General features: G+C 34.6%; 1 protein-coding gene across 6 annotated transcripts in view; it reads left to right on the plus strand.

Moving 5' to 3' along the window:
- The window catches only part of ARID4B (AT-rich interaction domain 4B), a 138,662-nt gene that overhangs the window by 88,561 nt on the left and 34,088 nt on the right, over positions 1–16,013 (plus strand). For 3 of the 6 annotated variants that reach the window (XR_011463025.1, XM_070364897.1, XM_070364898.1), the window contains exons 12-17: positions 2,319–2,391; positions 4,027–4,121; positions 5,113–5,210; positions 6,375–6,618; positions 6,924–7,099; positions 11,749–12,018. Coding sequence is in view for 5 of the 6 variants with exons in the window: in XM_070364897.1 (XP_070220998.1) it covers positions 2,319–2,391; positions 4,027–4,121; positions 5,113–5,210; positions 6,375–6,618; positions 6,924–7,099; positions 11,749–12,018 (956 nt within the window). In the remaining variant the exon portion in view is untranslated. The remainder of the gene's footprint in view (positions 1–2,318; positions 2,392–4,026; positions 4,122–5,112; positions 5,211–6,374; positions 6,619–6,923; positions 7,100–11,748; positions 12,019–16,013) is intronic. The other 3 variants (XM_070364900.1, XM_070364899.1, XM_070364901.1) reach the window with 3 other exon arrangements.

Genomic DNA, 16,013 nt, shown 5'->3' on the forward strand with positions numbered 1-16,013 from the left:
GCTGAAGTAGGAACATGTTAACGTTTAGGTTTTATAATATAGTGGTCTGTAATGATAGTGTATAGTGTGAAAGTTTCCCTGGCGTCGGTCTTCCCCATTGCTTTCTATTTTAAATGTTAAAAATAAGCCATCAGTCCCTTGCTTAAGGCTTCTCAGGTGGCGCAGTGGTAAAGAATCTGCCTGCAGTGCAGGAGACACAAGAGATGCAGGTTCAATCCCTGGGTCAGGAAGATCCCCTTGGATTAGGAAATGGCAACCCACTCTAGTATTCTTGCCTGAAAATTCCTTGGACTGGTGGGCTACAGTCTGAATGACTTATTACTCTGGAAGTCAGGCTTTACTTTCAGAACCTCGCTTTATAGCCCAACCTGTGCTCTCTTTTTTTCCATCACTTCTTCTGGTATATTCTCCTACTTTTATTTTTTTGTTTATTTGTTTTTGGTGGTACCACATGGCTTTCCAGATCTTAGTTCCCCAACCAGGCGTTGAACCCCGGCCCTTGGCAATAAAAGTGTAAATTTCTAACATTGGCCCTCCAGGGAATTCCCTACCCTCCTCCTTTGAACTAGGTTGTAGCAACATCAAATTACAAACCTTTGTTTCTACTCACCACGGTGCCCTTCCCCACCCTGCCCTTTGTCAGCATGACACACTCCTGTTGAGTTTTTTAAACCTTACTAACCTGTTTTCCCTGTAAAGGAGAGAACCATCACCTTCTGCAAGAAAAGTTAATCACTCCATTTGATAGTCTAAACAGATACCACTCCTTGTAGAAATTTTTGCCTACATATATACATGCATTACATATGTGCATGTATTTATTTTGTGTTTGTTTTTTGCCCTACTAATCAACAGGCTCCTCAAGGGTCAGGAGTCCATCTTACTTGTACTCACAGTGTCTGTCATAGTGTGTAACATGGAACAGATGATCAGTAAATATTAGTTACCAAAACTTGTGTTACTTAGATTTATGTTAAGCAAGTGTGGTTTCCAGTTTAAACAGTTTTTTTAAAAGTTAAATACAGAGTTCACTTAAAATTTTTTGCAGTAGGAATAAATTTGGTGGTTTATGAAAGTCACATATTGTACCATGGGGGCATTTAAGAAAATACCTAGAAAACAGTATTCCTTAGACTTACATCTGACCACCTTACCAAAATGCAGTGCATGTGGATCATGTTTAGGTTGAGAAAAACAAATTTTATCATAAGCAAACTAATAATTGTCATTTATTCTTCTCTGCCCAATTATTAGCAAGCATAGTAATAGATTGATCGATACAAGTTTTTGTTGTCTTTAACTTCCTTTTTTCTGCTCGCTTTTAAGATAGAGGCCAGTCTCACGCCAGCAGTGGTTTAGACACATGATTTTTAAAATTAGAATGATATATTTAGGCTATCAGTTGAAAAGTATTCTCCTGACTTTTACCACTCGGAATACTTGAGTAACTGTAAAGCCTCAGTGTGTATTTTGAATCACTTCCTCTGCAGTTACCCTGCTCATGCTCTGTAATGGCAGGCACCATCGCTTGTTTCTCTTTGGACTCAGCACCTTGCACAGTGCCTACACTCACTGGTGCTCATTAAATGTTTGTTGATGGTCACTGAATTGATGAGTTCCTCCATCTCACCTACTACCCTGCTCCTTGCAGGTTGCTTCAGGACCAGCTCCCTACTGCCACAGCCCCTGGCCACAGCAGCAAGAAGCTAGTCCCTCCCTTGTAATTGATAAATCGGGGAACTATTTTATTACTTGAAGATTTCCCTAAGTCTGAATCTTCAGGTATTGTAGATCAAGTTTGTTCCCCACTTTACTGATTTTATAAGCTTGAAGTACTATACTGTGGGGCCGAATGTAATGAAGGATAATTTTAGTTGCAGCTGATGGGGCCCTCACTTATTTAGTTCCTGGAGGAGCAAGAGTTGAGTCTGTTTCGATGTTAAGCCCTGACCCAAATTAATATAAGTGAGAGTAGGTCTTCTTGAGCCTGTGACAGTGATTTAAAGACTAGATCTCTGATGTGGTAAAAAGTTTATGAACCATCTTGTTGGTCTCATTTCTTATATGAGCATTTACATTTGGGATTGTCACTATTGAGATAACCTTTTAGGACATAGTTCTCTGTAAAGCATAACATGTCAAGACTTTCTGGTTTTGAATAGCTTAGTGTTAAGTCATTTTTTTTTTTTTTTTTTTGTAAAAAGCCTTTGAAATATTATAGTGAGTATTAGTCTTTGCTGTTGGTAAGAAATCTTCTTGTGTTATTAAAATGCTTAACTGAGGAAAATAATATTTTATTCTTCTGTGACTAAAATTAGGAAGAAATAGAACCATTTCCAGAGGAAAGGGAGAACTTTCTTCAGCAGTTATACAAATTTATGGAAGATAGAGGTGAGTGTTTTTCCTTCGATTCGTTATTAATGTAGATATCAGATAATATCTTAAAAATAAGAATTCTGTTGATTAAGCTGCATGTCACTGGTAGTCATTGCTATCATTTTGATTACCAGTATCACCAGCACCCTCATGTAATGTCTGTCACGTAGTAAGTAGAATGTGGGATTTGACAATATTTTGATGGATGTTGTGGCCATGGACCCATAAATAACTGTATTTTGTCCTGTCTTTCCCACCGCTGCTTTGGGGGACCCCAAAGAACCTTTACATTAGAAAACAGTAACAGAATGGGAATCATAGTGTCTTTTTATTTGAGCCTCCATGTATGCCTGTAGAAAAGCCTCTTCTCTAAAATCACTGCCAGCCCCAAGATGTATGTGTTTGTGTATGTGAGTAAGAGACACACACAGACAGACACGGCATTCATTCTAAGATGGGCCATAAGTCTTCTTATGACTTAGCTACATAAAACTAAGAACAAAATTAAACCATCTGTAGAGAAAGGTGACCAAGTCTCAAGGTGAGCCTTGTCTTAGCTTTTTGAATCTGCCTTTGTGGTTCAAGAAATATAAGCATGGGTAATTAACACTAACTTTTAACTTGCAGTGATGACCTGGTCATCTAGTAACTGTGGCCCTGTTTATTTCTTATCTGCTGTTATGAGTGTAGTTTCTCCTTTCCTGTAAAGATGCTAGCAAGGTAGAGGGCAGAGGCTGAAAGCTTTCTGACTTGAAGAAAAAGACAAAATGAATGAATGATACTTAGAAGGGCTACCATGCTCTGTGAATTCATGTGTTTTTAATCTGGTTTTGTATTGTTGATGAGTAGCTGCGGGCTTGGTCTTGTTTTTGCTCTCATAAATTATAGTGGCTACTACAATGTAGTTATCTTTTTATTCTTCAGTATAAAATGTCCTTGATTTATGTGTTTATTTGTGTGCATGGAGGCTTGGCCTAAGAAGGCAGGCTATTTCTTAAGCTTTTTTTATATAAGCTAAGTTAAAAAGTGAAGAAAATGAATAAAATCTAATATTAGAAAAAAATGAAGAGTATGATTATCCTCGTCATATATTTTTTGGAAAGGGCAATAGGTTGTGTATCTCTATCCTGTTATTTTCTCTTAATCACATTCTAGCAGTCTGATAGTTTTAGTATCCTTCTACTTTTTTACATCCTAGAATAAACAACACTATAACTTTACTCTAGAATTACTTACTTTGTAGAATAGTAGGAAGTTAGTAAAATACAAAGACAATAAAAGGTAATTCCCATTGTGAAGCAGTTGCCCATCAATTATCTCAACACTGTTTTCAGTTCTACCAAACATTGTTACCCTGATGTTTTAAAATTTTTTGTTGGTATTTTATTTTGCTTCATTTACTGTTTATTCTTTTGCTCATCAAGGAAATGAAAGTGGAATAAAATATAAATAAAGTTTCAAAAATCTGCTATAGGAAAAAAGGTTTTAATAAAACGGATTTAAGTAGATATATTTTTGGTTAACCAGGGATGTTTCTCTCATATAGACACAGATTGCACTGTGTATATTTGATGGTAATGTTTGAATCTTTTCAAAATTTAAATAAATACGAAGCATGGTTCTGATATATCTGTGTTTTCTTTTTAATAGGCACACCTATTAACAAACGACCTGTGCTTGGATATCGAAATTTGAATCTCTTCAAGTTATTCAGGCTTGTACACAAACTTGGAGGATTTGATAATGTAAGTATTACGATCAGAAGTGAAACATGTTCTTCATACAAAAACTTAAGAATAAAAGGAAGAGAAAATGGAGAGTACAAGTTAGAAATAGCTAGCTAGCTTCCTCAGACCAAATTTAAATTTGAAGATTTTTAAAAATGAGCTTTCCAGTTTACTGTTAAGTTTGTCAAACTTTCATAAGCTATCTGAGTCATAACACAACCATGTTAGTGGAAATTCTTTCTGTGTCTCTCTTCCATTAGACGGTAAGATCGGTAAGAGCAGGGATCTGTCTTTGTATTCTTTATGTCCTTGATCTCTACCATTGTGCCTTACATATATAGAAAACATTATTTGCATATATATGTGTGCATATATGTAGAAAGTCTTTGTTGAACTGAGGAAATTATCTTAAAGTTGCCATGATGTATGGTACTCATCTAGTTAAGACTATTCTGGGGGGAGGAAAGGTACGTTGTGTTACTAGGATTCAATGAAACAACTTTATTATTAGCTTATAGAAATCATACTTCATTGAAGTTTTTTTATCTGTCATTTCATTTAGATTTTGATTCAGGAATGTAGATGTTTTCTTATTTACCATAGCAGGGTTTATTTAAACGTTGAACGGGGACTTCCCTGGCTATCTAATGGTTAAGACTCTGAACTTCCCCTGTAGGGGAAGCAAGGTTGATCCCTGGTCAGGGAACTGGAATCCTGCATGCCTTGAGGCATGGCCAAAAAGGTAAAACGTCAAATGACCTAGGATTTCAGCATTTATAATTCTCTGAGATTTGTTAGAATACCAAAGCTTAACTTAAAAACATTGCTGTAAACCAGATTATTTTTTTTAGAATTTATCAAAATTGGTATTTGTCATTCCTTGAGACTAGAAACAACAAATACAGAACTACATAGTATATCCACACACAAACATAAACATTTGGTATTTATCAAAATTTTTTCATATTCCCCGCCTTTTGATTTTTGAATTTTCATTTTACTCTTTTAGATTGAAAGCGGGGCTGTTTGGAAACAAGTCTACCAAGATCTTGGAATCCCTGTCTTAAATTCAGCTGCAGGATACAATGTTAAATGTGCTTATAAAAAGTAAGTCCATGCACTGGATATAGCTATGTTCAACAGTATTTTACCTAGAAAGCAGGATGGAATTTACCATATAACTGAGGCTAGTAATTTTGAGGAAGGTTTACTAGAGTAATCACTCTATAATAGCGTTTTCTAGAGTGTAGCCCATGAATATTCAGTTCAGTTCAGTCGCTCAGTCGTGTCCAACTCTTTGCGACCCCATGGACTGTTACAGCACGCCAGGCCTCCGTGTCCATCACCAACTCTGGGAGTTTACTCAAACTCATGTCCGTTGAGTTGATGATGCCATCCAACCATCTCCTCCTCTGTCGTTCCCTTCTTCTCCCGCCTTCAATCTTTCCCAGCATCGGGGTCTTTTCACATCAATCAGTTCTTTGCATCAGGTGGCCAAAGTATTGGGGTCTTTTCACATGAATCAGTATGCATCAGGTGGCCAAAAGTATTGGGGTCTTTTCCCATGAATGAGTCCTTTGCATCAGGTGGCCATAGTATTGGGGTCTTTTCACATGAATCAGTTCTTTGCATCAGGTGGCCAAAGTATTGGAGTTTCAGCTTCACCATCAGTCCTTCCAGTGAATATTCAGGACTGATTTCCATGAATATTAGATCTGTGAGATAATCTGTGAAGAAAGTTTTTGTGCTCAGGCAAATTTGGAAAGTATTGTGTAGAAGTTAAAATGCCAAAGTTTTAAAGTCATATAAACCCAGGTTCGAATCCTGGTTCTGCCAGTTATTTGTTGTTTATACCCTTGGGCCACTTATTTGTTCTTTCAGACCTTGATTTTCTTGTTTATAAAATGAGATAATACTATTTGTCTCATAGTAATGATTAGTCTGATCAGCTAGTGAAATTTTACATATACTTGGGGGTCCAGTACCTGACATATAAATAGATGCTATTACTAGCTACTATTACTACGGTTACTACATTTAAGATTATGACTTTCTTTTCACTTTTAGCATTTTTTTAAATGAAGTTTTTTTCTTTGAAAAATGTTTCTATTTGAGTAAAAAGATTATAAAGAACAATTAAAATAAGCTAGACTATTAAGGTAGCTCAATATCTGAGAACTTAGAAGAAGTGAACACATATTTTAAAAACTACAACTCTGCAATAACATTTCGAAATGTTTTCCCAAATATAACTTCTTTTCATGTTTCCAGATACTTATATGGTTTTGAGGAGTACTGTAGGTCGGCCAATATTGAATTTCAGATGGCACTGCCAGAGAAAGTTGTTAACAAGCCTTGTAAGGAGTGTGAAAATGTAAAAGAAATAAAAGTTAAGGAAGAAAATGAACCAGAAATCAAAGAAATAAAGATTGAAGAGGAAGCGAATATAATACCAAAAGAAGAAAAGCCTCTTGAAGCAGGTGTTGAAAGAAAGGAGAATACTCAGCCCTCTCAGGTAAATAGGATACTGTTTATAGTCCTTTGTTTTCTCTGGTACATTTTCTCCATCCTCTCTAAAGATTCCTTATTTAATTTATCTTACGAATTTTATTGTTCATGCATTTTCTTTATTATGTGCTATTTTTGTGTTTGAAATAGCCGTTAGCTATTTTTGCCATTATTTTAGGGATGGCAGAAGAATGTTAAAATAACTTTCTCAGTGTTAGTACTGGTTGGTACCTCCTGTGCTAGTAATTAGATAATGGAATTAGGTTGACAGTTTTTACTTTTGTTGGTTTAGTTCCTCTGATCTTTTTCTAGGGGAGTAAAAAGAATTTATTAGAATCTATGCCTACACAATCTGAACAGGAAAAAGAAGTTAACATGAAAAAAACGGAAGAAAATGAAAATCTGGAAGATAAAGATGATGATACAACTGGAGCAGATGAATCCCTCAGCATAAAGGTAGAAGCTGAAGAAGAAAAAGCAAAATCTGGGTAAGAAATCTGTTTTTGGTTAAGATGCGTTTTATAGCTGAATGAATTCTTGTAATTTGCTCTTTGTGTGTTTTTATGAATCTAAATGTGATTGACAAAATAAATAATTGACTGATTTCAATTTGTATTTATTATGCAGATAGCATTTGCCTCCTTCAGAGACCCTACTAATGCAAATTTGTAGAAGAAGATCATATTTCTGATCCATTATTCTTGCTCTCATCATGGAAATTTATGAAATCTTGAGCTAGAGTAAAACAGTTCTTACTGTATTAGCCTCTGCTTCATAACTATATAACACAAATTTGGGAAGATGTCTTTCTCCAGTGTTTTGTAGATGGTATATTGGGTATAGATTTTGAGAGTTGTAATCATTTTTTAAGCAAAAAATAAGAATGGAAAAGTGCTAGTACTTAGTTTATAAAAAGTCAAAATTGTTATATTGCATTTTATGTGATAGTAGCATTTACTTGGTTTGGTCAGTTTGAGAATTATTTAGTAATGTATCAAGAATACCTACACTGACAGTGGACCCTGCATTTTATAGGTGATTTCTGGCATTTCATCTTGTTTCTGAGGCTTAAAAAAAAGCTAAACATCCCCATTGTTAGTGATTCTTTTAAATAAGTACAACTATATATTTTTTGGATCATTTTTGTATTTTCTAAAATTCAGCCACAGCATGCAGACAAGCAAGGAAGAGGAAAAAACGATGCTTAGATGACTATAGTAAAATGTTTTTATTACACTTTGTAATATATATATGTCTCTCTGTGTACAAATGTGTATTTCAAGTACTCCTTAGTGATACTGGAAATTATTTCTACTTTTAGGAAACTTAGTATCTTTTTGCTTAAAATCTCTTGCTCATTTTGGTGGTGGTTGGTGGTTTAGTCACTAAGTTGTGTCTGACTCTTATGACCCCATGGCTGTAGCCTGCCAGGCTCCTCTGTCCATAGGATTCTCCAGGCAGGAATACTGGAGTGGGTTGCCATTTCCTCCTCCAGGGGATCTTCCCGACCCAGGGATCGAACTCCTGTCTCCTGCAATATGCATTGCAGGCATATTGTTTCCTGACTGAGCCATTTTAGTGTTCTTCTAAAATTTTGACCACAGCATGCAAATAAACATGGAAAAATAAAACAAAACTGGCTTTAGATGAATATAGTTTGTTTGTTTATGATACTTAGTTATGTTTCTGTGTGTGTTAAATGTATATTTGAAGTACTCTTGCTGCTACTTGAAGACTACGTCAGCTATTAAGAAATTTAGTAAGGATTCAGCTTTTTGCCTAAAAATCTGATTTATAAATATGCATCTATTTCTGGAGCATTTACCGTGTGGAAAGCCCTGTAATAAGCCTATATTTTCTCTTTGTGATTAATAATTATCTTAATTTTTCACGTTGGTACTTCAGCTTATTTTATGGTATAAACTATATTTTGTAGATTTTTTGGATTCTTCAGTTATATGGCTTATGTATTTATTTATTAAATTTTTAACATTTTTATACACTTTTTAAAAACGTTAGTTTTATTCCTGACTGCGTCAGGTCTTCGTTGTGGCGCCCAGGCTTCTCTCTAGCTGCAGTGCATGGGCTCCAGAGCTCGGGCTCAGCAGCTGTGGCGCACAGGCAGAGTTGCCCCGGGGCATGTGGGGTCTCAATTCCCCAAACAGGGATTGAACCTGCGTTGCCCACCAGGAAAATTCCTATGGCTTTTTATTTATTGCAGATATTTATAAATGTATCATACCACAAACAAATTTTCCTGATATGGCTGCTGTAGAAGATTTATGGGTTAGAAATATCCAAAACTGATCTCTGGATTTTATTAGATCAGTGCAACAGAAAATTTTGTGATTGTAAAGAATTAATATATAAATATTTATCTAGTATATAAACTGTCTCTGAGTAATTAGCTGGTACAAGAACGTTCGGTGTCCTTCCTTTGTAGTTCAGGTGTGTAAGATTGAGTAATTTATGTAAAATGTCCGGTTCAGTGCCTGGACCGTAGTAGGTACTAATGAACTATAGTCATTATTTTGTTCTTAATTTTGGTCCATTGTAAGTAAGGAATGTGACATCAAACTTGGGAAATTTGATATTTGTGAGTTCCGATGAAAAAGTCCTCGTGAATACATTTGGTTTCCCAAAATGTAAAAGATAACTCATGTAATGTGTGTGTGTTCTGTGTTTATGTTTGTGTGTAATACATACATCCGCTTAGTATACTAGCTACATTTTATACTTTGAAAGGCTCTCTATCTTGGCATTCTGTGTTCTGTTTGATGTACCTACCTCTGATTTTGCCACTGAGAAGAGAAAGAGGGGAGGATATTTGCTTCGGCTGATAGCCAGTAGTTGTGTTGTTTGCCTCTTTGTAGTTCAGTGTGTTAATTGAGTGACTCATTTGGTTTGTGTCTGAGGTTGACATTAAATGAGATTCTAATTTTTAATTTTTGATTGCTTTTAAAAATTAATATAGAGTATTAGGTTTTTCTTCCAGATTACATAAAAGATTGCCCTGGCTACCACTTAAAGTAGGATTGTACTAGCTGTTATTGACGTTTGCCGGCTGTGTTCAGTGCTACGTGTGCGTGTGTGCTCAATCGCTCAGTCGTGTCTGACTCTTTGCGACCCCATGGACTGTAGCCCACCAGGCTCCTCTGTCCATGGGATTCTCCAGGCAGGAATACTGGAATGGGTTGCCGTTTCCTCCTCCAGGGGATCTTCCCGACCCAGTGATTGAATCTGTGTCTCCTGCCTTGGCAGGTAGATTCTTTACCCTTGAGCCACCAGGGAAGCCCTCAGTCCTATATAGTTTTGGCTTAATAATGTAATGTACAGTTTAGAGTTTTCGTTTAAAACATTTTAAACTTTTAATCATCTTATATCTCTTTTATGTTTTGTATAGTGATTCTGAGATGCATGATAAATCTCTTTGGTGTATGATCCATCTTTGTTGTATCTACCAGAATATGCTTCCTTTTCTCCCTGATGAGCAGTGATATAATCTTCTGATGAAACAAGTAGTATTCTTTCAGAAAAAGCCTTACTGTTTTAATTTTACATGTGTTTATTACATATATAAATCAGTCAAAGTTGTTAATATCTGATAGTTTCTTAGATATTTCAGCCTTTCTGATAGTTTCTTAGATATTTCAGCCTTACAATTTTTTCATTATAGAAATGTTAATAGATTTTCAGTAGTAGAGTTCATATTTTTTATCTCAGATTACAGCTGGATTCATTTAATTTTTAAGTACCAATTTGACTATAAACAAGTCTTTAAAATAGGAGTAATTCTTAAGAATCTTTGTAGACTTTGTGATGCATTTCAGAGAAAATTGACTCATTTGGTACTTTTGTGAACTCAGACTTAATTTCATAAGTATATTAAGATTCCCTTCATCCCTGCTGCCTCACTGTATAGAAGGAAAGGGGTAGGAGAATAAAAAAGCCTTATAGTTCTACTTGTGACACTGTTTCTAATTTATTTTTTGTTGCCTACATAATTGTGTAATTAGGAATGATAAAGTATGTTATTGCTAAAAAAGTTTGCGTATAAGAATATAAAACTAAAATTATTAGTGGAGGAATATTTTTTTATCTACATACTATACCCATTAACTTTTAAGGGTTAGTTACTTAGCTGTCTTATGGTTTTATTTTATGACATTTATTCATTTGTCAGCTATAAAGTGATGGATTCTTTCTGAGAGCTAACTGTTGTAATAAGGATAGACATACTGCAGAGTAAATAATTGAAGTTTTTAAAAAATAAATATAGTACATGGAAAATTTATAATTTAAGATTTTCCTCCAATTTATTGAATACAAATTTGTGATCAATATAAAATGAATATGATTGTTTTAGAAAGTATGTGATATTGAGAAGACCGGAATGGTTGCATTGCTGCTTCTAGAATGCAAATGACTTTCAGTTTCATATTTGCAACTGGTCTCTCATATGCCTGTTTCTTCAGAACTTTAATGTTGAGAGAATTGGTAGAAGAGGACTTTTGGTAAATATGGAGAAAAGAGAGCAGAAATTGTGTTGAAGTTTAGAAGAATAGAAAGAAAAAAGTTGATGTGATTTTAATGTGAACTTAGTAGGATCTTCCTATAAAAGGTGAAATAATATTTCATTTAATACAACTTCAGAAAATCTGGTTGAAATTATTTTAATTATTAAAACTAGCCATTGGCTAGTAAAAACTTGTTTAAACATCTGGAGGTTGGAAATATTTGAATGAAAAATATTTCTTAGTCAGAAAATGGCTATGAGTTATGGTGATTTTTGTTTTTGTTAACTGAATTATAAAACACTTCTACAATAAAACATGAGGAAAATGTTAGCGTCGACTTACTAGCTAGTTTCTTGCTGTTCAGCACAACTTCTGTTCTTCTGCCTGTTGGACATTTTCTTTTAATACACTTACTTTTCAGTTTTCATTTTCTCTGAATATATCTTTCTGTAATCATCCATGGTCATCTCATACAGTTTTAGTTTTTAATATTAAATTGAAACTCAGAGAATATCATACGCTTGGAACCTGCTGTTCCCGGAACAATCACAGCCACGATTTTTATCAATTTATGTGGTTTGGAACTGAAAAGCTTATGAAGTGTCTTTTATTAACTGCAGTTTTTTAAACCTTTCAAGAGATGAAACGAATAAAGAGGAAGAGGAAGATGATGAAGAAGTAGAGGAGGAGGAGGAGGAGGAGGAAGAGGATGAAGAGGATGATGACAACAATGAGGAAGAGGAGTTTGAGTGCTATCCACCAGGCATGAAAGTCCAAGTGCGGTATGGACGAGGGAAAAATCAAAAAATGTATGAAGCTAGTATTAAAGATTCTGATGTCGAAGGTGGAGAGGTCCTTTACTTGGTGCATTACTGCGGATGGAATGTGAGGTAACTTGAGTTTTAGCTAGTGATTACTACCTAAAAAATCTTGTACAGTAATTTTCTATTTTAAAATTTAACGAATTATAGATTTATTAGTATTCCAATTGAGGTCATAGTATACCATATAAAAAACATGGAGTTTTGGCTTGTAAATACCTCTCTCAGTGACTTCCTACTTACTGTTTTCAATACTTCAAAGATATCCTTAGTGTCTAGAAAACTTAAGTCTGTGTAGTTGATTTTAATATTATGCATGTAGATTAATAGGGGCAACATTGTTGGTAAAATGATAGAAAACTTTCTTTAAAAGTTAAAAGGGATTTGAGCTTCTTGAGGTCTACAAGCCAATTATGAGGCTTCTGGCTCTTGCATTTTCATCTACCTTTCCATGGTAACCTCTTCCTTGTTTTCTTCTTAAATCATCACATTTCTTTCCTTTAGTAGGCAGGATTTTAAAGTTGCGATTTCTCAGGAAGCTTTAGCTATTTCAGGAAGGCCTTATATCTTCATTAGCAGCTCTTGCATTACATCTTGTTCATCTTGTTCAGAAGCCTCAGAAATTAATTTTTATGTTTGAAACAATGATTGAAATATGAGCAAGTCTGCTTGACTGAAATAGGGCGCATGGTCCAACTCTACTTACCTAGGGAACTGAAAAGCAGGACTGAGTTTTCTTCTTATACAAGTTTTCTTTGGTAATATCTGAATTTTATCCAAAGTGGGCAAGCTAGTTTTGGAATCTGAGCATCTAGATATCTTTAAGAAAAACCTTATTTATTTTGGAATGTCTGATACTATATTTGCAGTAGCCTATGATAAGAGTTGTAGCTTTTGAAAAGGTTGCCATCAAAGTTTTCAACGGTGGTGTCATGGTGTGCCTAGTATTTTCAAGGAGGAAAACAGTTCTCATGATTTATGTTTACATTGTATTCTGTGGTTTGGAATGTGATTAAGAAAACATCATCTCCAGAGTGTCTGTTTCTTAAAAAAAAAAAACAAAAACACTCTCTGTTTCTTAAAAGTACAATTTGTGTTGTCTTTTTGCAGCAGTAGGAAGCTTTGGAAGCATGTCTAATCTGATTACCTTTCCTAATTTGAGAATAGTGCGGTTCTGTTCCATTCTGAAGCTTGGAAGAAAACAGCACTCAAGTCATAAGGAAATGTATAGGAGTTTTGTTTGGGACTTTTTTCCTTTATTGCTTCTAACCAGAAAGATTAACAAAGTTTTGGATTTTAAAAATGCCTGTCAGTATTGTTCTGATGAAACATAAGTTTCTCCAGATACCACTTTTTAATGTCCTGTGTAATTTATCCTTTTGGCTGTTGGTTCTTGTGCTGTCTCTGTGGTGTGTGACTTTCCTCACCTGAAGGGCTATTAGTATCATGTTCAAAGGAAGATACTTGAGATTACAGAGCTGCTATCAGAATATTTTGCTGTCTGTAATATTTAATCATTTTGATTTTATTAAATATAGATGTAGAGGTAGTTCTACTTTGACCCAGGATGTAAATGTTAAATATGTTAGTTTAAAATTAGGAAGGAAAAATTGAATCAGTAAAAATTAATAACTACTATGTAAGGCCAACAAGATAGATAATCTGAGATACATCATCTTTTATGTTTTTTTGCTTGTTTCCAGTTCTTTCCTTCTAGTTTTTCTGTTAGGTTATATAATAAGGCAGTTTTCCTAGAAGTCTTTATAAAATGCTTTAATTCTGTGACCAGTGGGTAGAATTAAAGCATTCTCCAAGTTCAACTGTAACACAGACTTGATTATTTTCTGTTAATTATCTCATCAAATAGAAGAGGCATAGATAAAAATTGAAACATTCATGAAATTATTCTGCAGTTAAGTTACAACTTTGTTTTGTTAAGAAAAGATTGAATAAAGGAAAGAGTAATCCTATCGTGGGAGCACTTGTATTTTAGAGGATAGAAAGAATGTTTGGTGCTTGTGCTTTGAAGTAGACGGAGGGTTGGGTAGAGTAAGGGAAGATTTTAAATTGAGGCATTCAAGTTTTTAATAACATAGAAAAGAAAAATGAGGCCTAGTTCAACAAGACAAACTTGAATTAATAAGAAGGATGTCATCTACTCCTGACAACTGATGTATTTGTACGGTACGAACTTTCAAAAGAAGAAAACTTATCATCTTGATGAAGACCTGTAGAGTGGATCTCTACAGACTTCTAGCATCACAGAGAAAACAATTGTACTTCAGTAGATTAAGCAGTTATTTTTATATAGTCACTGTTCTAGTATTTCCATTTCTCTCTGGAATAATAAATACCCAAAGAGTCTGTCTTATTGATGAATAAGAAATTGTGAGTTTTGCTGCTCCTTTACATCTGAAGCTAATCTGATGAGGACCTCAACAAATCCTCATCAGCTCTACAACTGTCTTCCTGTTACTTGGGAGAGCTCCAGCTTGATTTCTGAATTTAAACTTGAGTTGTGCAATTAGAAGTGAAGATTTATGCATGAAGTTTCATGAAAATAGTTTTATTTTCACTGGCAGTCATTCATTACAGTAGCAATTTAGGAAATTTTGTATGGAACTGTTTGAGTTTTGTTTGATAGGAAACATTTTCCAGAAAGCAGATTTTTCTTAAGAAAAATAATATCTATCTTAGTTAGAAAAATACTGTTTTCTTAGGATTTCTACATTTTTCTTTTTTATGAAGTTCTATATAAACCTTTATGTTAATTTTCATTTATACCCCTATTTCATAACTGGAAATGTCGTGTGTTTTTTTTAAACATAAGATAGTGTTTGGGCCAATTTGTTTTTAACTACTACAGTGAGAAAAAGGACATTTTAAAGTGCTCACATCAGATTTATGAGAAATAGCCAGAATTCTGATCCTTAACCACATTGTGCTTCAGTGCTAAGTTACTTGAGTTGTGTGACTCTTTGTGACCCCACAGACTGACTATAGCCCGCCAGGTTCTCTGTCCGTGGGATTCTCCAGGCAGGAATACTGTAGTGGCTTGTCATTCCCTCTTCCAGGGGATCTTCCTGACCCAGGGATCCAACCTGAGTCTCTTACAAGTCTCCTGCGTTGGCAGCAAGGTTCTTTACCACTAGCGCCACCTGGGAAGCCCAAAATGGTAAAACATAGCTACAGAATTTTTCAGCTGTGATGATCATATGTAAGGCTGTTGTCCAGTGCTAGTGTTTACTATTTCACCATATGCTTGTTTACAGAATTTTAAAAACATCCAAAAATCGCATTCAATAGGAAAATACATAAAAGAAAGATAAGATCACTTTTTTGTATTGTAGTGTTCTTTTCGTCTTTTAAACAATATATCTCCATACGTTAAAAAACTTATAGTCATACTTCAGTAATTGTAATAGTAGGCTCTCTGTTATATTTAATTTCTCAGTGATGTTTATATTTTATAGATATTTTTAGTATTATTAGCTAATTGATCCTTTTCACTCTCAGGTTTCTAGGTCGTGCCATAAAACATAGGATTGATGTTTGAAAATAAAGTTACAGTTTGGAATTCATTGGCCATAACTTTGAGTGTGTTGGATTTATCTTTGTTCAGTAGCAAATAGCCTTGTTCAGTAATATTTACAACCTTGTGTGTTAGAACTATCTAGACTGCTTGGCATGGGATTTAAAATACATCAATATTCTATCATGTACTGGTGCTGATTGATTTTTCTCCATTTCTACCTTGACTTTCTATAACCATGGATTTGGGAGTTTGACTAGAGAATTTATTTTTTATGTTGATGATTACCAACTACATTAAAGAATACCCCAACTAAAAATAAGAGACACTGTAAATTTCAACTGTAACTCAAATAACAAGTTAGTTCTAGTCCATATTATGTCACAGAAAACTGAAAATATGATAAATTATTCTTGAATATATTATTTGAAATGAAAATGTGTTTCATTTTAAAAATACCATATTTTTCTAAGCAAATTGGCCCTTCCTTGGAGGGAATAGGTGGAGTAAAAAGCTTTCACAAACCAATTGA

The sequence above is a fragment of the Bos mutus genome, chromosome 28 (assembly GCF_027580195.1).
Source record: "Bos mutus isolate GX-2022 chromosome 28, NWIPB_WYAK_1.1, whole genome shotgun sequence".
Lineage (NCBI taxonomy): Eukaryota > Metazoa > Chordata > Mammalia > Artiodactyla > Bovidae > Bos > Bos mutus.